We start from the raw sequence: 27,968 nt of genomic DNA on the forward strand, positions 1-27,968 counted from the left end.
TAACACAATTGGTCCAAACAGAAAGAGGGCAGGAATTTCAAGCCATTTGAGTCGTTTGAAGCAGAAGAGAGGAACCTTTTTATTACTATTTTATTAACCTATTATTATTTGATTTACATACTGCCTTCCCAAGATCTCGCAGTCGGGGACCACATTTCCTTCTACACAACTTTCTAAGGGCCACGTACAAAAATAGAGCAATTAATAAAACTTTACCCTTGTACTTTCAGCTGATTCCTACACACACATACCCCTCTCTCTGTGTCTGGAGAAGGATCTTCTGACTTCCAGAACACTTTCCCAGCCAGGCAAAAACTGCTCTGGGTGCAAAGGGGGACCAGTGAGGAGAGGTCTAGAAGGCCACAAGTTCCCCACCTTTGATTTGAACACACACACTGGTTTTTTCCTGTATCTCATCCCCTGCTTTTCCACACCAAGAGACAAATGCAATCTTTGGTTACCTGCCTGGGACTTGAAACGCGTCTGCAGGAGGCCCAGGTCTTCTGTTGCTTGCTTTTCCCTGGGCTCTGGTTACACGGGAAGGAACATTTTGTTGTGTTCATATTGCAGAGGCCTCTCACATGAGATGGTGCCCCTCTTCAGGGAGGCCTCACCCCACACCAAGAGTAAGAAAACACCCTTGGCTTTTTGTCGTCCGTCCCGTTCCTGGTGTTCTCCAAATTAGACACACACACAAATATTGGGGTGTCTTCCTACTTGCCCTGGCCTCATCCAGCTCAATACCGTTCTCACTAACTGGCAGTGTCTCTCTGGGGGTTCGAGCTGTGATTCCTTCGTTGTAGCGGGTTGGGCTAGATGACCCTGGGGTCCCTTCCAACCTACAATTCTGTGATGGAACCGAAGGAGGACGGGAACATTTTAAAGGGTTGACTTTTCCTCTATTACCCCCATGTGCAAGTGTAGCGCCCTTCCCCAAGCAGAGATGGGTCTCTGGATCGAAATTAGGGTGCCTCTTTACAGATACGGTTTGCTATTTCACACACTGGTCCCATCACCTCCTGGCAAATAGAAGGGGAAGAAATGGAAGCAATGAGACATTTTACTTTCTTGGGCTCTGTGATCACTGCAGATGGTGACAGCAGTCACGAAATTAAAAGACGCCTGCTTCTAGGGAGAAAAGAGATGAAAAACCTAGACAGCATCTTAAAAAACAGAGACATCACCTTGCCGACAAAGGTCGCTATAGTTCAAGCTATGGTTTTCCCAGTAGTGATGTATGGAAGTGAGAGCTGGACCATAAAGAAGGCTGATCTCCAAAGAATGGATGCTTTTGAATTATGGTGCTGGAGGAGACTCTTTGAGAGTCCCATGGACTGCAAGAAGATCAAACCTCTCCATTCTGAAGGAAATCAGCCCTGAGTGCTCACTAGAAGGACAGATCCTGAAGCTGAGGCTCCAAGACTTTGGCCACCTCATGAGAAGAGAAGACTCCCTGGAAAAGACCCTGATGCTGGGAAAGATGGAGGGCACAAGGAGAAGGGGACGACAGAGGATGAGATGGTTGGACAGTGTTCTTGAAGCTACCAGCATGAGTTTGACCAAACTGCGGGAGGCAGTGGAAGACAGGAGTGCCTGGTGTGCTCTGGTCCAGGGGGTCACGAAGAGTCGGACACAACTAAACGACTAAACAACACAATAAACAATTTCACACACAGACACACCACTGGCTTCCTCTTTTAACTTCCCATCACAAACAGCGATGTTTGCCCAATCGGCTTTCTCCCTCTCGCAGAAGACATGAAGCTAACACCGTTTGGCCGCTTCAAGCCAATTATGTGGCCTTAATCCCATAAAGTCTCTGTGATTTCTCATGACAGGTCGCCCTTTCGGTCAAGATCTAGGCTGTGTGCTTGTCTTTTTAATTCCTGTGATGGAGAGAGAAGGTGATGGAAGACTCTGATGATTCCTAGCAGCCTTGTCTCGTACTCTGTGTGGATCGTAAATTCTAAGAAACCCAAACAAACCTGCAGCTCTGAAAGGCTCTGAAAGGCTCAGTCCGCCATCTTGATTCGAAATGGCATCTATATATATATATATATATATATATATATATATATATATATATATATAAAGCTGAGAACCTGTTCCTTAATTTCAGGCTCCATCGTGCAAAATTGGGTGTTGACATCTTAAAGCGGTACTCAAATGCATAGTGGATAAACAACTTTACAAAATACAGGGTAGATAATCATAGAATTGTAGGGTTTGGAGGCATGCCAGTGGTCATCTAGTCCAGCCCCTGTAATTGAGGAATCACAGCTGAAGAATCCCTGGCAGATGGCCACCCAACCTGTGTTTTAAAACCTCCAAAGAAGAAGAGTCCACAACCTTTTTGAAGTACTTGCTATGTTTGATGTTGTGCTGTTTTATTTAAGGAGAATTTTCCACAATCCCTTGTCAAATGAATCCCAGGTTTCATTAGAATACGTTTTTCAAAAATTTATTTATCTACTGCCTAACTAAATAGAAACTCTTAAGAGGGTTTTTTTAAAAAAACTAAACAAAACAAAAACAACCCATAAAATATACATGCAACAGCCCTGGATAATTCTTGGAGGAAATCACGAGTTAGGAAATGTATCAGAACATATAAGAACTGCCCTGGCTTCTAGGTGAGACATGGGCTTCTCCCCCACCTCCTGTTTCCAGCAGTGGTCAGCTAGATCCCTTTGGTGGGGTGGGGTGGGGTGGGGCCCCCAACATGGAGAGAAGGCACTGGCGCACTCCCCTGCTGCCTGTCCCCTGCCTTTGACAGTAGACTGCTTCTGAGTGGAGAGGCTCCACTTCGCCAATGTGGGTTTCACCTGGCTGCATTTAACTTGGAGTAGTAGAAGAACGTTGGGATGCGGGTGGCGCTGTGGGTTAAACCACAGAGCCTAGAGCTTGCCGATCAGAAGGTTGGCGGTTCGAATCCTCGCAACAGGGTGAGCTCCCGTTGCTCGGTCCCTGCTCCTGCCAACCTAGCAGTTTGAAAGCACGTCAAAGTGCAAGTAGATAAATAGGTACCGCTCCGGCGGGAAGGTAAACGGCGTTTCCGTGCGCTGCTCTGGTTCGCCAGATGCGGCTTAGTCCTGCTGGCCACATGACCCGGAAGCTGTATGCCGGCTCCCTCGGCCAATAAAGCGAGATGAGCGCCGCAACCCCAGAGTCGGTAACGACTGGACCTAACGGTCAGGGATCCCTTTACCTTTTTTAGTAGAAGAACATCAAACGAGCCTTCTGGATCAGGCCAGTGGCCCATCTAGTCCAGCATCCTGTTCTCACAGCGGCCAAACAGATGCCTATTGTGGGAATCCCACAGGCAGGATCTGAGCACAAGATCAACTTTTCCCGTCCTGCAGTTTGCAGCAGCTGCGATTCAGAAGCATTTGTGCCTCTGACTGGGGAGGGCAGAGCAGAGGCATCCTGGCTGATACCCATTGATCGCCCTCCTCCACGAATACTTCCAACCCTCTTTCAAAGCCGCCTTTACTTCTGTGTAAAGAAGTCCTTTCTTTAACCCGTCCTGAATCTTTTCAACGTTCAGCTTCGTAGGGCGTCAATGAGTTGTTTTTTTAAAAAAATATAAATGTTATTAGTATTTTCCACACCACAACAACAGCACAAATAATATCAAAAAATAACAATACAGTTATTACATACGCTTCAGGTCACAGACTCCGCTAACCCAGAAACAGTACCTCGGGTTAAGAACTTTGCTTCAGGATGAGAACAGAAATTGTGCTCTGGCAGCGTGGCAGCAGCGGGAGGCCCCATTAGCTAAAGTGGTGCTTCAGGTTAAGAACAGTTTCAGGTTAAGAACTGACCTCCGGAACAAATTAAGTACGTAACCCGAGGTACCACTGTACACAGAAACCAATGTCAAGGAGTTCTTAACGTTAGAAGAGACGGGGCAAAGTTTTTCTCTATCCACTCTGCATCATTCTATAAACGTTTGTCACCCATCAATGGAGCTGGATGAGTGATGCCTCTTTTGTTCCAGCTCCCCGTGTGGCTAATTTTGGGGCAACCCACATTTCGCCATTGACTGGAGCCACATGTTTAGCTTCCTCCCTCCTGCCCCAAATATATTTGTCTCCTATCCAAATGTACACAAGGGCTGTTCTCCCTTTGAGGGCAAGAAATTCCTTCCCATCTGAAAAAAAATCTCTTTAAACCTCTAAGGTTTTCTAGCCTCTGGCTTTGGGCAAGCGGCTTTTCTGAGGGCTGGGGCCACCCCCCCCCCCAGCCTCCAGCACTTTCTGTCCCCATGTTTCCTGCCTCTTCGAACAGATGACATCTCAATGCTTTATAGGAGCCAAGCTCTGCATTTCTCTTCTCTGCCTCTCGGCTGAAGGACTGAATCAACCAGTTGTTCTGGTTGCTGAGGAACGCTGAGATCCAGTTTCTCCCACTGAACCAGCCTCTGAGCCTGGAAATCTCACAGCCAGGTCAGGGGGCAAAGCAGGACTTGCTGCTGGCATTGCAGTCCTCTAGGGTGGGCAGCTGGCGTCGACACCATACCTGAAGACTTCCTAGAGCCACCTGATTGGCTGTGGTGGAAAACAGGACTTGGGCGGCGATGGGCCTTCGCTCTGATCCTATGGGCTCTCCTTACAATCCATTTGCCATGGCCAGTTTTAGGGCTCGGCGAGTACTGGGGTGGTCTGGCGAATCTTTAAAAAATGCAGAATAAACACCGACAAATGAGAAACACTGGCCTGCGAGCGCTCCAATTGGAGAACAGCCTTTACCAAAGGTGTCATGGGTTTTGAAGACACTCGAACTCAGGACACAAGGGAGAAACATGCTAAGAGGAAGGCACGCTTGGCAAACCCTCACCATGATCAACTCCCGCCCGGAAACCTACGTCCCCACTGTGGAAGGACGTGTGGGTCCAGAACTGGCCTCCACAGTCACTTACGGACTCACTCTTAAAACTGTGTTTATGGAAGACAATCTTACTCGGCTATGAGGGATCGCCAAAGAAGAAGAAGAAAAAAGGTGTTATGACTCGGTACAATGCAGGTCCATGTTTAAACCATCCCTTTTATCATAGCTGTCAACTGTCCTTTATTTGGCGGGGAAGTCCCTTATCCCAGCGCCGTGTCCCGCTGCTGTCCCTTATTGATGATGTCCCTTAAATTTCCCGGCTTTCAAAGGAAGCAGCTCCTCTCCCTCCCTCCCTCCCTGCCAGCCAGGGAGGAGGGAGGCTTCAACTGTGTTGCTTGGCTGCGTTGCTCACCCAGTAAGGAGTCTAAGAACGACTGGGGGGTGGAGCTTGCATGCCTTGTGCCAATCAAATCGGCTGCATTGCCTGGGGACTCGCCTTTGCTCAGCGCTTCCCAGCGGAGAGGTGACGGTGGTTTTCCTTGCTGCATCCCCTTTGCCGGGTTGCTGCGCTGTGGGAACCACCGCTTGAGGCTTCGCTTGGCTGCTGGCTGGGCTTTCTGCCTTTGGCTCGGAGGGGCTCAGAAGTTGAACATACCTGTGCCCTGAAAATCCCTTATTTTGGCTGCTGATCCCTTATTTTTGAGGCTGCTGGTCCCTTATTTTCAAATCTGTAAGTTGACAGCTATGCCTTTTATTCAGAACCATGAGGACTAGAATCTCACTTCCTTTTGAAGGCCTGCAGCTCAGTGGCCTTGCTGAGAGAGCTGCTGCCAGTCAGTGTAGCCAGTACTTAGCTCGGTGGGCCACTGCTCTGGCTCAGTTAAAGGTGTCATTTTCATGCCGCTGTGTTCCTAAGTTGCTAACGCTCTGGTAGAAAGGTCCCCCCCCCCTTTTGTTCCTCCTCGTTGCACTCGAACCCGCAGCCAGCTATTTTCCTTCCCGAAACGCCTCATTCCTGCCCCAGCCATTAAAAAAAACCCCACGCAGGGAGTGCTTTCTCTCACCCACTTTTACGGCACACCTCATGTGCCCTATGATAATGTCTTCTGCTTGACAGAAGGTGCCCTGAGGCCCCGAGACGGGAGAAGCAATAAATAATACAAACAGAAAGCACAGTCTTTTTCTCCCCTGGTTTGGAGCTAAATTTGTCTTTTAAGAGGGTGGGGAGAAAGAGCAAATTTCCGCAAGGGAAGCTGGTGATTCACCCAGACGGTGCTTTCTTCTTTTTATGAGGGTCTGTCAGGCAATCTGGAAACAAGAAGTTCGGAAGGACATTTCATTCTCTTTCTCTCGGGCAAAGGTGTAAAAGAGAGGGGTTGTGTGCTTGGATCCTGCTCAAGTGTTTCCCATTGGGCCACTGAGAGGACAGGATGAGCCCCGCCTGGCCTGATATAGCAGGTTCTTCTTCTGCTCCTGTGGAACCTCCAGCTCCAAAGGCAGTCTATTTAGATTCTTAGGTTCATAGGGGCATTGAGCAAACATGATGGGCAAATTTTAGATTCTCTCTGTTTCTTTTCTTTTTAAAAACAAGTTCTCCAGATTTCCGCAAGTTCTCCTGTCAGCCTGGATAGCTCAGCTGGTTAGAGCATGATGTTGAGAATGCCAGCGTTGCAGGTTCAATCCTGATACAGGACAGCTGCATATTTGGTTGGAATAGATTATCCTCAGGGTCTCTTCCAACTCTATGAGTTGCAATCTGCTTGCAATCCCTGCAAAATGTCCTCATGATATTTCACCCACATTTTAGGGCGAGTTTCTCCTAAAGTACACATTTTTGCAAATCCATTTTCACCCAGGTAAACTGCGTATCATATCCTATTTTTCTTTTGCACAGACACTCACACACCCCCTGGTGTTTGCGTTTTTGCTGGAGAACGGCATTGCAAACTGAAGAAACGTCCGCGTTTCAAAAGTTGGCTGTGTTTCCATCCACACTCCTGATTTCTGCCTTTATTTATATGAGATGATGGGTGGATAGGCGATATCAGGAACATGTAGCTTTTTGCTTTGTTTATTTAGAGAATTTGTACCAGGCTCCTCGGCCAAAAGATGCCCCAAACTGCCGTATAAACAATCCATCCAAGCAAGACAGTCTCCGCCTGCAACCCTATAATCTAAAAAGACAATGACACACAAGAGGAAAGAGCATGTGGAGGGCAGAGGAGGAAAAAAGCAGTTCTCATGAAGATCAACTGGCATTGGGAGACTGGATAGCTCAGTAGGTTAGTGTATGTTGCTGATAACAGCAACATTGCAAGTTTGATCCCCATAGGGAACAGCTGCGTATTCCTGCATTGCAGAACTTTCTTCCAACTCTAGAATTCAATGAAGTAATAATAATAATAATAATAATAATAATAATAATAATAATAATAATAAATTTATGCCCTGCCCATCTGGCTGGGCTTCCCCAGCCACTCTGAGCGGCTTCCCCCAAAAAATATTAAAATACTGTAATACATCAAACATTAAAAGCTTCCCTAAAGAGGGCTGCCTTCAGATGTCTTCTAAAAGTCTGGTAGTTGTTGTTCTCTTTGACATCTGGTGGGAGGGCGTTCCACAGGGCGGGTGCCACCACCGAGAAGGCCCTCTGCCTGGTTCCCTGTAACTTGGCTTCTGGCAGGGAGGGAACCGCCAGAAGGCCCTCGGAGCTGGACCTCAGTGTCTGGGCTGAATGATGGGGGTGGAGATGCTCCTTCAGATATACTGGACCGAGGCCGTTTAGGGCTTTAAAGGTCAGCACCAATACTTTGAATTGTGCTCGGAAATGTACTGGGAGCCAATGTAGGTCTTTCAAGACCGGTGTTATGTGGTCTTGGCGGCCACTCCCAGTCACCAGTCTGGCTGCTGCGTTCTGGATTAGTTGTAGTTTCCGGGTCACCTTCAAAGGTGGCCCCAAAGGCTACCCAAAGGCTTCTCTCTCTCTCTCCAGTCAATGGAAAGAACCACTTTGCTGCATGTTCTGATATTTGACTCCATCCTGGGACTCCGCCAAAGCCGTAAAAGTGGTTGCAGGTTTAAGAGGCAAGCTGCCGGTCCACATTTCATCATGCATTCCTCTCTCTCTCTCTCTTCCCCCGCTTAATCCCTGCCACTTTCCTTGATATCATGAAATCCTCCAGCCTGGGAGTGGCAGCTTCAGAGCGAGAGCCTTTCGCTTCTGTGTGTGAGGAGGAAAGAATCTCACTTGTCATGGGGCCTCCTTCGCAGCCTTGAGCGAACAGGTAGGCGGGGGCTGGCCTTAGGTCGTCCTCAGCGCCACCCAAATAAACAGCATGAGACCCTGCGGCGAAGGAAGGGCGCCCAAGAGAAGCATGTCTTTCTCCCTCCCTCTTCCTCGTGCAGCTGCAACACAACAGCCCTGCGGTGCTGCCAGCGGGCCTTACTCTCCGGGAGTTGCTGCTCTTCCACTTACTCTTGCAGCTCAGATGGACAGGGGGCCTGGCAGTGGGGTAATGAGATCCCAAGTCAGCCGGCCAAATCGGTCAGGTCTCCTGGGCAGGCACCTGAAACACTGTTCTGCATCTGAGAGGTGACAGACCGCCTTCGAGAAATGGTAAGGCAAACAACAACAACAACAACAACAACAACAACAATTTATTATTTGTACCCCGCCCATCTGGCTGGGTTTCCCCAGCTACTCTGGGCGGTTTCCAACAAGGATTAAAAATACATCAAAATGTGACACATTAAAAACTTCCCTGAACAGGGCTGCCTTCAGATGTCTTCTAAATGTCAGGTACAGTGGTACCTTGGGTTAAGTACTTAATTTGTTCCGGAGGTCCGTTCTTAACCTGAAACTGTTCTTAACCTGAAGCACCACTTTAGCTAATGGGGCCTCCTGCTGCTGCTGAGCCGCCGGAGCATGATTTCTGTTCTCATCCTGAAGCAAAGTTCTTAACCTGAAGCACTATTTCTGGGTTAGCGGAGTCTGTAACCTGAAGCGTATGTAACCCAAGGTACCACTGTAGTTGTTTATCTCTTTGACATCTGGTGGGAGGGCGTTCCACAGGGTGGGTGCCACTACCGAGAAGGCCCTCTGCCTGGCTCCCTGTAGCTTTGCTTCTCCCAATGAGGGAACTGCCAGCCCCAAACGGGGGCCTTTCTTCACATGGCCCCCACCAACATGTTTAGCCTGGAGAAGAGGAGGTTAAGGGGTGATATGATAGCCATGTTCAAATATATAAAAGGATGTCACATAGAGGAGGGAGAAAGGTTGTTTTCTGCTGCTCCAGAGAAGCCGACACGGAGCAATGGTTCCAAACTACAAGAAAGAAGATTCCACCTAAACATTAGGAAGAACTTCCTGACAGTAAGAGCTGTTTGACAGTGGAATTTGCTGCCAAGGAGTGTGTTGGAGTCTCCTTCTTTGGAGGTCTTTAAGCAGAGGCTTGACAACCATATGTCAGGAGTGCTCTGATGGTGTTTCCTGCTTGGCAGGGGGTTGGATTCGATGGCCCTTGTGGTCTCTTCCAACTCTATGATTCTATGATTCTATGAACATGCCCCTTTCCCACAAAGCCCCAGAATTTCACTTCCTTGGCCAGCTCCCCACCTCCAGAAGGCTGCCCCCCCCCACTCAGCCACAGCCCCCAAAGAAGGCCAGAGTGTGTTCATCAGCTAGTAGGCACCAGGCATCAAGGCTCATGGAACTATGGCACTCGCTCCCTTGGGAGGCAGCAATGGCCACCAACTTGGATGGCTTCAAAAGAGGATCGGACAGATTCAGGGGGGACAAGAAAGCTATTGCCGGCTACTAGACACCGTGGCTGTGCTTTACCTCCACAGCTGGGAGGGAAAAGTGCTTCTGAATCCCAGTTGCAGGATACCACCCGAGGGACGTGAGCTCCTGGGCTTGGATCCTGTTTGCTGGTTCCCCACAGGCAACTGGTTGTCTGGTCGCTGGACTAAATTCATTGACTCATAGCATTGCAGAGTTGGGAACTCTCAAGAGTCATCTAGCCTAACCCACTGCGAGGCAGGAATCTGAGCTGAGCATCCCTGCCTCCGACTGGCTTGACTAACTCCTCCCTGGCTTGCAGGGGCCGCCCCTTGCCGTCTGTGCCGCTGACCAGCTCCCCCTTGCGCCCTTTCCCAGGAAGGATAGGGGGGTTTCCCTGCCTCTTCCCGCGAAAGATGGGAGGGGGTTTTCCCCTGGGCCGCCGCCGCTGCTGCCGGGCCAGCCTTGCCAAGGGTAGCGCTTCTCCTTTAAAGCAGCCACGTGGGCCCGCTGCTGGTTATGAGCCTGCCCTGCTTTCCCCGCGCCGAGGAGGAGCTGGCGCCGTGTCAGTTTCACCCGCCCAGGCTCGCCGGGGAAGAAAGAGGAGGGTGTCGGATTCGCCAAGGACCATTCGCGCATCTCCATCCGCATCGGCTAGCAAGGGGGACCCGCAGAGCAGCAGCGGGGGGAGAGAGAAGGAAGGAAGGAGAAGGAAGGAAGGAAGACAGACAGACCCGGGAGGGGGACGAAGCCCAGCCAAGCGCATTGCAGCAGCGGGGGGCGAAAGAGGAGCCCCCACTACGCGCGCGCCCTCCACCAGCCCGATCGCCTCTGCGCTTCTTTCCTCCCCACAAGAGACAGGAGAGGCTGTTTGCCAAGCCGCCCGCCCCCCCATGCCAAAAAGGAGGGCCCTTCACTGCCACCCTGCAGCCAAACTAAGGAACACAAGACGCCTTTTTTTCATTTTGGAGAGGGGCGGGGCTTCTGGAGACAACCTGGGCGGAGAGGACCTTGCGCCCTCTTTTTGCGCATCTTTTTGCGCACCGGGTTCCCTGGGAATTGGAGAGGGGTTTTCCTCTCCCTCTTGGCGCTTTGACTCTGAAGGCACATCCACACACCAACACCCCTTCGCCGGCTCTTGCACGCCCCCTCCCTCCCTTGAAAGATCAACACTCCACGCACGCACCGATTTTATTTTTTTATGGGTCACAAAGCGACGTCGCAATGCTGTCTATGTCCAAGACGTCTTTTAAAATTAAGCAACACCAGGACCCAGGGGTAAGTCGACTTTTCTGGCGTTGCGACGCTGAAAGGGGTTGGAGGAAGGGGGTTCCCCTGGCGGGGTGAATGGGGGCGGGGGCGTGTGTGTTGAGCGGTGGGGTTTGAGGCTGGGTCTCCCCGCGCTGGAACCATAGGAAATGATATTGGATGCTGGCCATTTCCCATAGACAATTATTCTAAAAGATTCTTCTAAATGTTCCAAGAGGTTGGGAAATGCTGGCCGTGAATAATGGACTTATGTCAACTAGATATCTAGGGCATCTCTCTTAGTTTTCTGAATTAAACTTTGCAGATTTGCTTTTGCTTCGGGGCACAGCCCTTCTGCGCATTGTGTGCATGCCCTACCTTTAAAGCACATTCAAAACACACAATAAGAATTCCAGGAACTACAGTTCCCAGCACCCGGCTCTGGTTGGGGCTGATGGAAGCTGTAGCCCCAAACATCTGGATTTGGCAGAGGCTGTCTCATCGAAGCATCTTCCAAACGAGCCACTTTTTGGAGGCTGTAATGCCTGCGAATACCAGTTGCTAGAAACTCCAGGAAGGGAGAAGGAAGCTCTTGTGCTCAGGACCTGATCCTGCTTGGGGTTTCCCACAGGCTAGTTGTCCACTATCAGAACACTGGACTAGATGGGCCATGGGCCAGAGCCAGGAGCTGGGCTCTTCTGATGTTTTGTGGAACTTCCAGCTCCAGTGGCAGTCTATCCTATGTTCTTAGGGGCATTTAGTCACTGCTGGACTAGATGGGCCCCTGGCCTGATCCGGCAGGATTTTTTTCTGATGTCCTTATCCTTGCGCAGGAAAAGAAATCCCTGCCCCCACCCCCTGCAAATTAACCATTGATGAATGCAAATGCAAAACCGGCCTTTCAACACACTGACTTCACCTCCTCAAAACCGGAATTTTTTTTTAGAAAAAAATAAAATAAACCACACACACCCAATTGCTCGTGGCACCTTTTCTTTTGACAGCCTTAAAGAAGCATCGCTTGCATTCAAAGACACGCACGCACGCTGCATTGACTTGCGTTTATATAAGATTTTGAGCACAACTTTGCCGAGGGGATTCCCCCGCCCTGGAGCCCAGACTTCTACGTCTGTTTCCAAACACAGCCTTCTTTCTCCCTGCTTTCCCTTTTTTAAAAACAAAAAACAAAAAACAAAAACAAAAACCAGCGATAATTTTAGAAGTGGGTGTTTTTTTTCGCCGTACATAGTGTCCTTGGCCGCTGAGGGCAACTTTCCCATTAATGATTCACAAACTCCCCCCCTCTTTTCAAAGTTTCTTCTTTCTTTAAACAAAAACAAACCTCCTCTCCCTCTGTGCCTCTGTCCTGGCTCTCCAGTTGGTAGCTAGGAAACCCGGGCTTGGCTTGAACGCCTCATTCCATTGCTCCAGCAACGACCTAGCTAGCTGCAAGCTTCAAAAATCGCTTACTCCAGAGTAGCGGCGGGATCTTGCCGGGAACACGAGGCCAGGAAAAAAAGTGAAAACAGGTTGGAGACAGTGGCTGTGAGCCTTGACGAAAGGGGGCACCGCCTTGGTTTTTTAAAATAAAAATAAAAAGTGATTTATGCCTATACAATCCTTCCTTCAGATGGAATGCATTTCTAAGTTAGGTCTGAGTTTCTTCCTGGCCTCCGTGATCTGGCTCCCTCTGCCCTTCTGCATTCTTTGCATAGTCATCAAACAATGTTTTTCGAATTGAGAAAGAAAAGAAAAGAATGCGGAGAGGGAGCCAAGTCGCTTGGTTTGCTGATCCCAGCCGAAGGGAGCCTGGAGCTCAGTGGGACAGAACACCTGCATGATCTCAGAAGGCTTCTCCAGGTAGCCCTGCGAATGTTGCCTGTCCAATAATAATAATAATAATAATAATAATAATAATAATAATAATACCCCAACCATCTGGCTGGGTTTCCTCAGCCACTCTGGGCGGCTTCCAACAGAATATTAAAATACAATAAGCTATTAAATATTAAAAGCTTCCCTAAACAGGGCTGCCTTCAGATGCCTTCTAAAAGTCAGATAGTTGTTTATCCCCTTGACATCTGATGGTAGGGCGTTCCACAGGGCGGGTGCCACCACCGAGAAGGCCCTCTGTCTGGTTACCTGTAACCTCACTTCTCGCAGTGAGGGAACCGCCAGAAGCCCCTTGGAGCTGGACCTCAGTGTCCAGGCTGAATGAAGAAAAGAGATAGAAGAATACAGAGTCCCCTCTCACGGATGTAGCCAAACTTTTATCCCACAGAGAAGGATGCACCCTCCTTTCTCTCACCTGGGAGCATTCAAAGTATAAGGCAGCCTCTTGTCGGAAAGGAGGAACGAGTGTTTTGCTCTGCACAAAGCTCTCGCCTGAGGTGTACAATGACAGTGGACAGGCAGGTGATCTCCTTCCACCTGCTACCTGGGAGCCTATAATTCACTGGAGTGCGTAAGGATTAAACCAGTGGCCTCCCTATGCAAAGTGGAGACCCCTCCACCACTGAGCGGTGTGGGGTGAGGTGTCCTCTTCCCTCACGATTCAGCAGCTCACAATCTTCAGCCACCTTTTCCCTCCTGAAAGGCACCAGGCAGGCAAACATGTCAATAACAAAGCAACGTTGGAAAATTCTAAAAATCGGGACCTCAGGGTTGCCAGTAGCAGGTGCTTTTCAGCCACCAGGGAAAACGGAGATGTTTCACCATCCCTTCTGAAGGTCAGTCTTGAAGGGCACAGGTGCGCCTTGCCAGGGATGGAATCCTACAAAAGGGGAACTGCCAATAGTGTCAGGCGGGGGGCATTCCCAGCGCTAATGGCTTAGGACCGCAATACCTCAAGGGCCACCTCTTTCCAAAGAACCTACCCAGACCCTGAGATCATCTTCTGAGGCCCTTCTTTGTGTGCCTCCTCCTTAAGAGGTCCGGAGGCTGGCAACACGAGAACGGGGCCTTCTCTGCAGTGGCTCCCTGCCTGTGGAATGCTCTCCCCAGGGAAGTTCGCCTGGCGCCTTCATTATACACCTTTAGGCAACAGGCAAAAACGTTCCTTTTTAACCAGGCCTTTGGTTGATCTGATTACACCCTTTTAAAATGTAGTGTTTTTTTTGTGTGGTGGTGGGGCTATTGGGTTGTAGTTTTTATTTTTCTTGTGTATTTTGTGATTTTATATCTTGATTTTGTTCTGTGAACTGCCCTGAGACCCCCAGGTATAGGGCGGTATATAAACTCAATAAATAATAATAATAATAATAATAATAATAATAATAATAATAATAATAAAAAATAATAATAATACAGTGGACGCTTGGGTTGTGAATGTGATCCGTGCGGGATGCACGTTCGCAACCCGCAGCGTTCGCAACCCGCAGCTGTGCGTCTGTGCATGTGCAGGTTGTGATTTAGTGCTTCTGCGCATGTGCGACCGCTGGAACCCGGAAGTAACCCGTTCCGGTATTTCTGGGTTCCAGTGGTCCATAACCTGAAAAAAACCTGAAGTGTCTGTAACCCGAGGTATGACTGTAATAATAATAATAATAATAATAATAATAATAATAATAATAATAAATTAAAAAAATAAAAAATACCTGGAGATGCTAGCAGGACCTGGGACCTTCTACATGCCAAGCAGGTGCCCTACCATAGAGCCACATCCCCTTGGCAAAATCAGAGGGACAGAAAGTCTTGTAAACAGCCGGGGACTCCTGCTAAAAAAAAGATCCCAGAGACCCAGAGGGGAGAGGAAGGAAATAACCGTGCACTTTGCAAAATCCATAGCTAGGCTCTTTCCTTGCCCTGCAGCTTAAGAGCATCAGAATGACACTGTATTTTCCTGACAGATCAAAGGTCCAAGCCGGCCAGTCACTGTGGCAGCTCTGCTCACCCCCCTCTCTTCTCTCTTTGCAGACGCGGGGTCCAAAGTCCCCCGACATGAGTGACAAGAGAAACGAATTCTGCCACGCTCTCCAATGCATCCCAGGTATTCCGATTTTGCTTTCTTTCTCGACCCTCTTCCGTGCGATCCCAAACGTTAAAGCACGACGCCTTGTTTAAATGCTACTCTGTGTTGTGTAAAACACCAGGTCCTGAGGAACGGGTTGATATTGGGAGACGGGGGGAATGGAGGACGACGGTGTGCTATACAGTGGTACCTTGGGTTAAGTACTTAATTCGTTCTGGAGGTCCGTTCTTAACCTGAAACTGTTCTTAACCTGAAGCACCACTTTAGCTAATGGGGCCTCCCAATGCCGCTGCGCCGTCAGAGCCCGATTTCTGTTCTTATCCTGAAGCAAAGTTCGTAACCTGAAGCACTAATTCTGGGTTAGCGGAGTCTGTAATCTGAAGCGTATGTAACCTGAAGCGTATCTAACCCGAGGTACCACTGTATAGAGATGTGGTCACCTCAGGCCCTCCGAAAAAGGATATTGCAGAGCTGGGAAAAGGTTCAGAAAACCAACGAAAGGGATCGAGGGGAGGGAGTGACTCCCCTCGAGGAAACGGCGCCGTTTGGGGGACTTTAGAGAAAGAGGAGAGGAACGTTTGGACGACAAGAGGCGTCCAAAACGATATGTGGCTCGGAGAGAGCAAGCAGAGAATTTTTTTCCCTTGCTGGACATCCAAGGAATGCTGGAAGATTCAGGACAGATTAAAGGAAGTTGTTCTTCACACAGAGCAGCGTTGAACTATGGAACTCACTGCCTCAGGATTGCTTTAAAAGAGGGTTAAAAATATTCATTGAGAGGACTATTGGCGGTTAGTAACCCTGGTGGCTGTGCTGTGCCTCCACAGCTGTGCTCTTGTGTTCGAATCCTGAATTGCAAGTTCCCCTCCGAAGAAGAAGAAGAAGAGTTTGGATTTGATATCCTGCTTTATCACTACCCAAAGGAGTCTCAAAGTAGCTAACATTCTCCTTTCTCTTCCTCCCCCACAACAAACACTCTGTGAGTTTAGTGGGGCTGAGAGACTCCAAAGAAGTGTGACTAGCCCAAGGTCACCCAGCAGCTGCATGTGGAGGAGCGGAGACGCGAACCTGGTTCACTAGATTACGAGTCTACCACTCTTAACCACTACACCACACTGGCTCCTCAGAGGCATCTGGTGGGCCAGTCTGGAAACAGGATTCTGGCCTGATCCAACAGGCTCTCCTTATTATTTTTAATTATTTTCCTTAAAGAAACACACACCGTTCTTTGGCTATGATCCCATGGAGAGGTAGAACTTTCACCATGGGTATGTATGGAGGAATTTGCCCTGTGTTTGTATGTTGCAGCGAGGGTTAGCCCCCACCCACCCCGCTTTGGTGGGGTTTTTTTTCCTGAGAAAGAGAAATATGCTTTGTTGGGTCTTTTATTTGAATACAAGCTTGGGGCGACCCCCCATGAGGGAGCCACAAAGGGTTAAGGCAGGGGTCAGCAACCTTTTTCAGCCGTGGGCCGGTCCACCGTCCCTCAGACCTTGTCGGGGTCGGACTATATTTTGGAGAAATAAAAAGAACGAATTCCTGTGCCCCAGAAATTAAAGCACACATTCTATTCATGTAAAAACATGCTGATTCCCGGACCATCCGTGGGTCGGATTGGGAAGGTGATTGGCCCGCATCGGGCCCCTGGGCCTTAGGTTGCCTACCCATGTTCTTAAACAGGGGTCAGCAAACTTTTTCAGCAGGGGGCCGGTCCACTGTCCCTCAGACTGTGTAAAGATGAGAGGCAGTGTGGTGTAATGGTTAGAGTGTCGAACCAGGAGCTGGGAGAGGCCAGGTTTCAAATCCTCACCCAGTCATGAAGTATGCTGGGCGTGACTTCAGGCCAGACACTGCTTCTCTCAACCTAACCTACCTCTCAGGGTTGTTGTGAGGATTAAATGAGGTTGGGGTGGGGGCAGAACCATCCTGAGCTCCTTGGAAGAAAATGTGGGGTTTAAACGGAACAGATAAATAATAATGAATAGACAATCCAGCCGAGTATTTGCATCGTGCCAAAATGAGCTTTCAGCTGTGTACAAAAATAGCAATACTCGAGAGCGTCAGTAAAACACGTTTCAAGCCATAGTCTATTTCGAGTTCTGACAGGCGATGGCTGATTCCTTTGTGGGGTGGGCAGTGGGAGACAATGTTTTATATTACTGGATTCCAGTTTGTATGTTTAAGTGCACTTTGTCTTTCTGGGAATAGCTGGGAGCTGTTGCGATTCTTCCAGCTCGATGAGTCTTCCTTCATAAGGGGGTGGGAAGTGCTTTTGGTTTCCAAATGCGTTTCGGTATGCAAAACAAGCTGAAACTTGTATTAGCACAAGACGGGAGCTATTTGGATATCATTTGTGTGTGTTTTTAAAAGAGTGGCCGTGTTAGAAGATGCCTCGCGGGGCTGGAGAGAGTTTGTTATTATCGCTTCTGATGCTGAGGAGCGAATTACCATATTTTTTGCTCTATAAGACTCACTTTTTCCCTCCTAAAAAGTAAGGGGAAATGTGTGTGCGTCTTACGGAGCGAATGCAGGCTGCGCAGCTATCCCAGAAGCCAGAACAGCAAGAGGGATCACTGCTTTCACTGCGCAGCGATCCCTCTTGCTGTTCTGGCTTCTGAGATTCAGAATATTTTTTTTCTTGTTTTCCTCCTCCAAAAACTAGGTGCGTCTTGTGGTCTGGTGCGTCTTATAGAGCGAAAAATACGGTAGGTAGAAAGTGGTCCACTGAACTCGCCATAAGGCAGTGATAAAAGCCCTAGAGCAGGCATAGGCAAACTCCGGCCCTCCAGATGTTTTGAGAGTACAACTCCCATCATCCCTGACCACTGGTCCTGTTAGCTAGGGATGATGGGAATTGTAGTTCCAAAACATCTGGAGGGCCGGAGTTTGCCTATGCCTGCCCTAGAGCAGCTTTTCTCAACCTTGGGCCTCCAGCTGTTTTTGAACTACAATTCCCATCATCCCTGACCACTGGTCTTTCTAGCTAGGGATGATGGGAGTTGTAGTCCAAAAACAGCTGGAGGCCCAAGGTTGGGAAACACTGCCCTAGAGTGTGTATCTGAAGAAGCGTGCATGCACACGGAAGCTCATACCAATAACAAACTTAGTTGGTCTCTAAGGTGCTACTGGAAGGAATTTTTAAATTTTGTTCCAAAAGCCCTAGAGGTTAGGCGAGGAGACACCCAGGGGAAAAAGGTGGGCAGGCACCTCTTTGCAGTAGAAGATATTTTGTTTCATTCTTTCTTTGCAGAGGGAGGTTTGCTTATGGCACCCATGACTTATTTATTTATCACATTTATCACATCCTCTAAGCAGCTCAGGGTGACAGACATTGCTCTCCCCACTATTATTTAATCCCCACAACAGCCCTATGAGGTTGGTTAGGCTGAGGGGCCTAGTTGGGGGGATTCGAACCCTGGTCTCTCCAAGGTCCGAGTTGAACACATTAACCCATGGGTAGGCGAACTAAGGCCTGGGGGCCGGATCTGGCCCAATCACCTTCTAAATCTGGCCCGTGGACGGTCCAGGAATCAGCGTGTTTTTACATGAGTAGAATGTGTCCTTTTATTTAAAATGCATCTCTGGATTATTTGTGGGGCATAGGAATTTGTTCATCCCCCCCCCCCCAATATAGTCCCCCCATAAGGTCTGAGGGACAGTGGACCGGCCCTCTGCTGAAAAAGTTTGCTGACCCCTGTATTAATCACTAGGAATGGATGTCTGCAGGTGTGTTTGTGGAAGGGGGACCCGAATGTCAGTATTTTGTGGGAGGAAGTTGAGCGTGTTCTGGAAAGGCAGATTTGCACTGTTGAAGTCACACACAAAAATTTAACTAGCGGGGAAGGAGAAACTCGTTTTGTCTTCCCCGTGCACCTTTCTAGAGGCAAGAGAGGTGTGTTTGGAAAGGGGGGGGGAGAGGGAAGTGTTTGCATGGCAAATGATTAACTAGAGTGGGACCTTAGTAGAAAAAGGGCAGCCAGCCTGGCGTCTCTGAAGCAGTCGGGGCTTTGCTCTCAGTGAGGGAGTCCTGCCTGGGGGTTGTAGCAGCCCTAGAGGGCAAACACTGGGTGCTTTCCTGCTTGGCAAAGGCTTTGCATGGCGACTGGGAACCTGGCAAGGTGAACAGGAAGGAGGAGCAAGGCGAGAGGGGGAACTTCCAGAACAGGATACACATGGACCACTTTGTCACCCCCAGAAATCCCCCACGGGTGCTCCCAGCACCTCCTGATTTTTTTAAAAAAATAAAGAATGTGAATCTTTTATTTTTGCCTTGCTGTTTAGTTGGATAGATTGCCTACTTTGGGGGAAATGCTGCCTGCTTGGTTTTTTTTTTTCCTCGGTCTGCGTTTTATTTGGAGTGTGTGGACATATGAACAGTCTTCTGGATCATGATGCCTGTGAGGAACCTGCAAGATGATCACTTTCCTCTCCTGAGGTTTCTGGCAACTTGGATTCAGAAGCAGAGAAAAGCCACTGCGGCTATTAGTTGAGTTAGAAAGGACCACGAGCATCTGGTCCGTGAATTTGGCCAGTCCTTTTTTAAAGCCATCTCTTTTGGTGGCCAACAGGGCAGGGCGTTCCATAGCTTAACTATGCATTCGTGTACAGTGGTACCTCAGGTTAAGAACTTAATTAATTCCGGAGGTCCGTTCTTAACCTGAAACTGTTCTTAACCTGAAGCACCACTTTAGCTAATGGGGCCTCCCGGAGCACGATTTCTGTTCTCATCCTGAAGCAAAGTTCTTAAACCGTGGTACTATTTCTGGGTTAGCAGAGTCTGTAACCTGAAGCGTATGTAACCTGAAGCATATGTAACATAGAATCATAGAATCATAGAATCATAGAGTTGGAAGAGACCACAAGGGCCATCGAGTCCAACCCCCTGCCAAGCAGGAAACACCATCAGAGCACTCCTGACATATGGTTGTCAAGCCTCTGCTTAAAGACCTCCAAAGAAGGAGACTCCACCACACTCCTTGGCAGCAAATTCCACTGTCGAACAGCTCTTACTGTCAGGAAGTTCTTCCTAATGTTTAGGTGGAATCTTTTTTCTTGCAGTTTGGAACCATTGCTCCGTGTCCGCTTCTCTGGAGCAGCAGAAAACAACCTTTCTCCCTCCTCTATGTGACATCCTTTTATATATTTGAACATGGCTATCATATCACCCCTTAACCTCCTCTTCTCCAGGCTAAACATGCCCAGCTCCCTTAGCCTTAACCCGAGGTACCACTGTATAAGTAGGAGTTTTGCCTTTTGGGGGTGACATTCTGAGCATCACCAGTTTTTCTTCTGTGAAATGGGTACAGCGGACGCTCAGGTTGCAAACGTAATCCATGTGGGATGCACGTTCACAACCTGCAGCGTTCGCAACCTGCAGCAGCGCGTATGCACACGTGCGGGTTGAGATTCAGTGCTTCTGTGCATGTGCAAAGCGCGCTTTAGTGCTTCTGCGCATACGCGACCGCCGAAACCCAGAAGTAACCCATTCCGGTACTTCCGGGTTTCAGCGCTTCGTAACCCGGAAGAACACAACCTTAAGTGTCTGTAACCCGAGGTATGGCTGTATTTCCAGATGCCAGTGACAACTCTCTTAGATTTCCCCTTCCCCCAGACCAAAAGGTCTAGGTACACACACACAGGTGGGGGAAGCTGGGAAGAAATAAGAGCTTCTCTCTCCTTTTCTCTTCTCCAGGAGTTTCTGAGATCTTCCTCTGCAAGCTCCCATTGCAAGGTGTTTCCCCCAAGTCCCCTTCACTGTGAATTAATTCTTTCTTGCAGGCGAATATATCCGAGAAGAGGCAGCTCATGTGCGGAAAAGCATCCCTTCCCAAGATGGAGAAGCGACCTACATCCCAGGCACCCTCTACTGCACCAACCTGAGAGTGGCTTTCTTACCAGACCCGTCTCCAAACACAGAGGTGAGTTGACCAGTGGGTTTCTGCAACGCTGCCTTGTCCAGAAAAGAAGTGGGTACCTTCTTCAAAGCAAGTCAGACCATTGATCTTATCATAGAACCCTTCCCTTAAAAACAAGGCAAGATTCCAGACCTCAAGGTTTTTTTTTGGGGGGGGGACTTGATTTAAAATGGAACGGCATTATACTGACAATCGGTGCATCTAGTTCAGGACTGCCTGCACTGGCTGGCAGCAGCTGCCCCTGGTTTCAGGCAAGAGATTTCCCCAGCCCTTCATGGAAATGCCACTAAGTTTAAAATAATGCTAAGATTCTAGTCCTCATGGTTCTGAACCAAGGGCTGACTTAGGAAGCTGCCTTCTACTGAGTCAGACCCCTCTGGTCCATCTAGCCCAGTACCGTCTACACTGACTGGCAGCAGCGGCTTTCCGGGATTTTGGGCAGACATCTTCACCTAGAGACCCCTTCAGGGACTGAACCTTCTGCTTGCAAGGCAGCTGTCCCACCACCAGGCTACAGCTCTTTCCCTTAAACAGTTTCCACTGATTCTGGAGTAAAATGCCATAGCCTGAGTCAGACCACTAGATATTGCCCACACTGGCTGGCAGCAACTCTCTGGGGTTTGAGGCAGGGTTTCACCCCTAGCCCAATTTGGAGATGCCAGGGATGACTGAACCCGGGACCTTCTGCTTGCAAGGGGAATGCTCCCTTCCCAAAATGAAGGCGTGTTAGGCGCCGTAAACCCGGCTGAGAGCAATTCCTTTCTTTTTCTCCAGGACTGTTCCTGCCAAACTTTCATGCACAGCGACTACGACGTTGCCCTCCCTTGCATCGGGAGACTGCTCGCCGGTAAGGTTAAGAGGGCTGCCTTAAATCATCTCCTTCCGTCCTTGATTGTAAGCCCCTCGGGGCAGAGACCTCTGATCTTGCTGTAACCCCTGTAACTCCTTTCCCCTGTAGTTAACACATGGCTTCTGCTTTTCTTACCCCACAAGTCAACAGCTTCACCAAGGCTAAAGTGCTCACTAGTACCTCGACCCTGAAGTTCATCCCAGAGGAGCTGATCATCTGCTGCCGGGATTTCCGGGTGCTGCGGTTCCGGTTCCACGACAGCGGCTTGGAGCCTCAGGCCTTCCGGGTAAGTTGTGGGAAGGGGGGAGACACAGAATTCAGCAGCGGAGAGAGAGAAAAAAATGGAGAGATGTTGGAGAACCGAAACAGGAAACAGAAATTGCCACTGCCCACATGTCTGGAACAGAAGGCATTCCAGAGACACAGTTGGCAATCGCTGTGGTTTTCAGACTGCAGACAAATACAGTGTCAATTACAGAGTACCTCAGAAGTCAAACAGAATCCGTTCCGGAAGTCCAAAACATTTGGAAGCCAATGCGCGGCTTCTGATTGGCTGTAGGAAACTCCTGCAGCCAATTGGAAGTCGCAGAAGTTGCGTTGGACATTCGGGTTCCAAGGAACGTTCGCAAACTGGAACACTCACTTCCAGGTTTGCGGCGTCCGGGAGCCAAAATGTTCAACTCGCAAGGCATTTGACTTCCGAGGCACGACTGCATGTTTGTATTGTGCTTCCTCTGCACTGAAATGAAGAGGGTGGACAATGCAGTTTATCCTGTTAATTACGGCAAGGGAAACGTGGCCCTCTGCTGGGCTTAACCCTCTCCCTGCCATGCTGTTCCAGGTCTCGATGGCTATCGCTCAGGCTCACGAGAGCAGCACCAGGGATGGCTCCTACGAAGATGCCGCCCTGAAGAACTTGGGTGAGTCCAGCTGGCCGAGGGGGAGGGAGACGCTGGCTGCCTTGAGGGTCGATCGATCCTTATGCCTCTTTCGCCACTGCAGGGAACTGCCGGCCGAATCAGGAGGAGGAGGTGCTGGAGGAGGAAGAGGAGAAGAAGGAGGACGGGTCCCCAACCCTCTTGTTCCAGACCCTCCGGGACTGGGAGAAGGAGCTGCAGAGAATCGGGGCCGCGGGCTGGCGGGTCAGCCCTGTAAATGAGCGCTTTGACATGTCCACCAGGTGTAATATATGGCCTATGGGGTTGGTTTTCTGGGGAGAGGGAGGTGGCGGGGAGGGACTCTAAATAGTACTGAGCCAGGTGTCACAATGGGGGTGTGACTCTGTTTTAAGGCAGCTCCCTGTGTCCCAAAAATGGGTGCTTTCTTCAGAGGACTTCTTCGGGACGTGGGTGGCGCTGTGAGTTAAACCACTGAGCCCGGGGCTTGCCGATCAGAAGGTCGGCGGTTCAAATCCCCGCGACGGGATGAGCTCCCGTTGCTCGGTCCCTGCTCCTGCCAACCTAGCAGTTCGAAAGCACCTCAAAGTGCAAGTAGATAAATAGGTACTGCTCTGGCGGGAAGGTAAACAGCGTTTCCATGCACTGCTCTGGTTCGCCAGAAGCAGCTCAGTCATGCTGGCCACATGACCCGGAAGCTGTACGCCGGCTCCCTCAGCCAATAAAGCGAGATGAGCGCTGCAACCCCAGAGTCGGCCACGACTGGACCTAATGGTCAAGGGTCCCTTTACCTTTTTAAAGGGGAATTTACCAGGAACAAATCCAATCTGGACAAGCCAGACTGGATTGCTTAACTCAAGAGATTCAGACGAATCTACCAACTAGCCTCCTGCAACGTACAGGGGAATGTACTCTGCTACTAGCTCGCTAGCGTGAGTGAGGAATATTTAATCAATATATCCTCCCCTACTACCCACAACATTCCCACAAGAACTAGAATCTTAATTTATGCATAGGACAAGGGTCACAGCTCCGTGAAAGAACATCAGCTTCGCATGAAGAATGGCCCCAACGACATTTCCAGGTATGGCTGGGAATGACTGCTGCCCATCAGTCTAGATATGACTGAACATGAGGAACTCAAATGGTTTGGCTCTGTAAAAGGCTCCCTCCTCTTTCCCTTGTCAACTATCTGCTTCCTCTCTCTGCAGCCTCCCCAAATACTTGTGGGTGCCCAGTTGGTTTCTGGACAATGAGCTGAAGAGGGCCTTTGTCCATTTCAACGAAAGACGCATCCCGGTGAGTATGCTTGGCTTGGTTGGTTGGGGGTGTGTGTCTTAAACAGCGTACAGTGGTGCCCCGCAAGACGAACGCCTCGCAAGATGGAAAACCCGCTAGACGAAAGGGTTTTCCGTTTTGGAGGCGCTTCGCAAAACGAATTTCCCTATGGGCTTGCTTTGCAAGACGAAAATGTCTTGCGAGATCTTGCGGGGTTTTTTCCCTTTCCCCCCCTTTTCCTAAGCCCTAAGCCGCTTATCAGCTGATCTGCTAAAAGCCGCTAAACCGCTAATAGCGCTAATCCGCTAAGCTGTCAATGGGCTTGCTTCGCAAGACAAAAAAACCGCTAGACGAAGAGCCTCACGGAACGGATTAATTTCGTCTTGCGAGGCACCACTGTACATGACTCCCAATCCCCAAATCCAGCAAATCCACCACGAGGAATCCCATTCAGCTCCTTCCCTCTTCCGTCCCCCAGAGGCTGTGCTGGCATCACCCTGGAGGCAGCGATCTCCTTCGAGCGGCCAGCTTCCACCCCGATTCAGACCCAGAGAAGGAAGACATGAGGTAAGTTGCTGGGGGTGAAGAGAAGGGGGGTTGTGGGAGAGATGGGGGTCCCTGCCCTCAAAAGCGCTTCCAGCCTTGGGGAATTTCCAGGCCACTTTTATTTTTTTATTACACCTACCCAGGTTTATTACACCTGCCCACAGGCTTGCCATTTTAAACACCACCTCAGAAGGTTTCCGACTCCACCTCTGATAGATTATTTAACTGTCATCTCGGGGGGGGGGGCCTTCCAACTCTACAAATCTATGACTCTATATCAGGGGTAGGCAACCTAAGGCCCAGGGGCCGGATCCAGCCCAATCGCCTTCTAAATCTGGCCCACAGACGGTCTGGGAATCAGCGTGTTTTTACATGAGCAGAACATGCCCTTTTATTTTAAAAATGCATCTCTGGGTTATTTGTGGGGCCTGCCTGGTGTTTTTACCCAGGGTGTGCTTCATGGCCAAGTGGAGATTTGAACCCTGGTCTCTCCTGGATCCAAGTCCTACACTCTAACCACTGCACCACCTTAGCTTTCTGGTTGCGGGGAAGGAAGAAAACAGAACAAGGAAGCTCCTTGGTTGGTGTCAGTAGGAATTGATACATAGTCACAGTGCCTCCTCCAACAGGATATTTTAGCCTGCCAGCGGAAGGGAGTCAGTCTAACCTGGTTTGGGAGGCAATCCTATAATCTGGGGCAGCCACAGAAAAGGCTCTGTCCCTTGGGTCACCACCGACCGTGACTCTGATGGTGATGGGACCAAGGGGAGAGACTCATCCGAGAATATTTGGGCAGGTTCGTATAGGAAGATGCAATCTTCCAGGTAGCCTGGGTCCAAGGCAATATATGCTTAAGACCATGGGTAGGCAAACTAAGGCCCGGGGGCCGGATCCGGCCCAGTTGCCTTCTAAATCCAGCCTGTGGGTGGTCCAGGAATCAGTGTGTTTTTACATGAGTAGAATGTGTGCTTTTATTTAAAATGCATCTCTGGGTTATTTGTGGGGCATAGGAATTCGTTCATTCCTGCCCCCAATATAGTCTAGGCCACCACAAGGTCTGAGGGACAGTGGACCGGCCCCCTGTTGAAAAAGGTTGCTGACGCCTGTTCTGTATACAAGGGGAAAGGGACAGGGAGGGAAGAGGAAAAACTCAAGCTCAGGCCTTGGTTCTTAGAAAGTAGTTCCTTGATAGAAAGCTGGCAGTCGAGGGAGAGGAGGCCTCTGGCGTTGCTGGTCTGCCACAGCAGAGGGACAGACGGAGCTCAGCTTCCCATCTCTCATAGAATGGTAGAATTGTGGGAGTCGGGACACCAAGGGTCATCTAGTCCAACCCCCTGCAATGCCGGAACCACAGCTAACCCTAAGCCACTAAAGCATATATTTCTTAAAGGTGAGATTCAAACTTGTATCAGTTTGCTGGACGCTCAGCTTTGCCTCCCTCATCTCTCTCTTTCTGCAGGTCAGTGGAAACTCTGATGCTCGCTGGCCACCCCCAGTGTGTGATCGTCGAGGTGACGGCGGACCTCCCCAGCCCCCCGGAGATCCAGCAGTCCTACTCCAAACTTTGGAACTTGAGCCTCTGCCTTGCCGGTGAGAAGAGGAAATAGCCGTGGGGCCGCCCTCTTGACAGGGGTTGCTCTTGAGCTAGGGGAAGGGCTGGAGCTCTGGAAGAGCACCCGGCTTTGAACATAGGAAGATGCCTGCAGCTAAATCAGGCCAATGGCCCACCTTGCCCAACAGCCTTTGCCCACAGCAGTCAGCCATGTGCCCTAGAGGGAAACCCACAAGCAGGACCCCCAAGTGCAAGAGCAATTCCCCCCTTCTTCAGAAGCATCATCGCCGTTTCCGAGCACAATTCAAAGTGTTGATGCTGACCTTTAAAGCCGTAAACGGCCTCGGTCCAGTATACCTGAAGGAGCGTCTCCAGCCCCATTGTTCTGCCCGGACACTGAGGTCCAGCTCCGAGGGCCTTCTGGCAGTTCCCTCACTGCAAGAAGCCAAGTTACAGGGAACCAGGCAGAGGGCCTTATCTGTGGTGGCACCCACCCTGTAGAACGCCCTCCCACCAGATGTCAAAGAGAAAAATAACTACCAAACTTTTAGAAGACATCTAAAGGCAGCCCTGTTTAGGGAAGCTTTTAATCTTTAATAGGTTATTGTATTTTAGTGTTTTGTTGGAAGCCGCCCAGAGTGGCTGGGGAAACTCAGATGGGCGGGGTATAAATAAATTATTGTTGTTGTTGTTGTTGTTGTTGTTGTTGTTGTTGTTGTTGTTGTTGTTGTTGTTATGTGGCCATGGAGGCAGAGCAAGCCACTGTGGCTGGTTAGTCCAATCCTCTTTTAACTCGCCCAAGTTTCAAAGCCAGCACTAGCTCCTGTGGCAGTGAGTTCCGTAGTTTATCCACATGGTGCACTCTCGGCGGCTTCCAACAGAATATTAAAATACAATAACCTATTAAACATTAAAAGCTTCCCTAAACAGGGCTGCCTTCAGGTGTCTTCTAAAAGTCTGGTAGTTGTTTTTCTCTCTGACATCTGGTGGGAGGCCGTTCCACAAGGCGGGTGCCACTACCGCGAAGGCCCTCTGCCTGGTTCCCTGTAACTTGGCTTCCAAGATAGACTGGAACGGCCCAGGAGAGGTGGATTTAGGGGAGCACAACCCGTGCGCATGAGTCCTGGGGGGTGCTGCAGGGGATGCCGCAACTATTAGCATGGAGCATGAGAGGTGGTGGTGAGGCACCAAATTTTTTGCACTGCACAGGGTACTGCAGAAATTTGACCCGGGGGGTCTGATGCCTGAAGACATTTCCAAGCAGGGCTAAAAAGGATTCTTGGTCTGAAAGCCCAGAGAGCCTCTGCCAGTCAGTGTAGACAATACTAAGCTAGATGCAGCACTCAGCAGAAGGGTTACCTTCTCTGAGCTGCAGAGGTGGCAGAAAAATCGTCCAAGACATTGATCTGAGCCTCAAACCTGGGTCCAACCACACAAAGCGTACCAACTGAGCCAAGGAGAGGGGATCATAAGGAGTCTCCCTCCCCACTGCCGGCCACCAGTTTTAGATAGTACCAGCAGAGGTGTTGAGATGATAAACACCTCCATATTTTGTTGTTGTTTAGTCGTTTAGTCATGTCCGACTCTTCGTGACCCCATGGACCAGAGCACGCCAGGCACTCCTGTCTTCCACTGCCTCCCAGAGTTTGGTCAAACTCATGCTGGTAGCTTCGAGAACACTGTCCCACCATCTCGTCCTCTGTCGTCCCCTTCTCCTTGTGCCCTCCATCTTTCCCAGCATCAGGGTCTTTTCCAGGGAGTCTTCTCTTCTCATGAGGTGGCCAAAGTCTTGGAGCCTCAGCTTCAGGATCTGTCCTTCCAGTGAGCACTCAGGGCTGATTTCCTTCAGAATGGAGAGGTTGGATCTTCTTGCAGTCCATGGGACTCTCAAGAGTCTCCTCCAGCACCAGAATTCAAAAGCATCCATTCTTCGGCGATCAGCCTTCTTCATGGTCCAGCTCTCACTTCCATACATCACTACTGGGAAAACCATGGCTTTAACTATACTGGTTAGTACCTCTATACTAACCAGCCCTAATTCTTTCCCAGAGATATTCTACTGGGCTACGTGTTAATCCCTCTGTGGACGTTCCTGATGCT

General features: G+C 49.7%; 1 protein-coding gene across 1 annotated transcript in view; it reads left to right on the top strand.

Annotated features, from left to right (window-relative positions):
- Positions 1–10,129: 10,129 nt before the first annotated feature.
- MTMR11 (myotubularin related protein 11) overlaps positions 10,130–27,968 on the top strand; it is a 31,368-nt gene continuing 13,529 nt past the window's right edge. The window contains exons 1-10 of the mRNA XM_081840967.1: positions 10,130–10,891; positions 14,777–14,849; positions 20,610–20,749; positions 21,521–21,593; positions 21,740–21,882; positions 22,438–22,516; positions 22,599–22,776; positions 23,704–23,791; positions 24,249–24,337; positions 25,776–25,906. Coding sequence (XP_081697093.1) covers positions 10,838–10,891; positions 14,777–14,849; positions 20,610–20,749; positions 21,521–21,593; positions 21,740–21,882; positions 22,438–22,516; positions 22,599–22,776; positions 23,704–23,791; positions 24,249–24,337; positions 25,776–25,906 — 1,048 coding nt within the window. The 5' untranslated portion in view covers positions 10,130–10,837. The remainder of the gene's footprint in view (positions 10,892–14,776; positions 14,850–20,609; positions 20,750–21,520; positions 21,594–21,739; positions 21,883–22,437; positions 22,517–22,598; positions 22,777–23,703; positions 23,792–24,248; positions 24,338–25,775; positions 25,907–27,968) is intronic.

Source organism: Podarcis erhardii (assembly GCF_964252035.2).
Source record: "Podarcis erhardii genome assembly, chromosome: 15".
Lineage (NCBI taxonomy): Eukaryota > Metazoa > Chordata > Lepidosauria > Squamata > Lacertidae > Podarcis > Podarcis erhardii.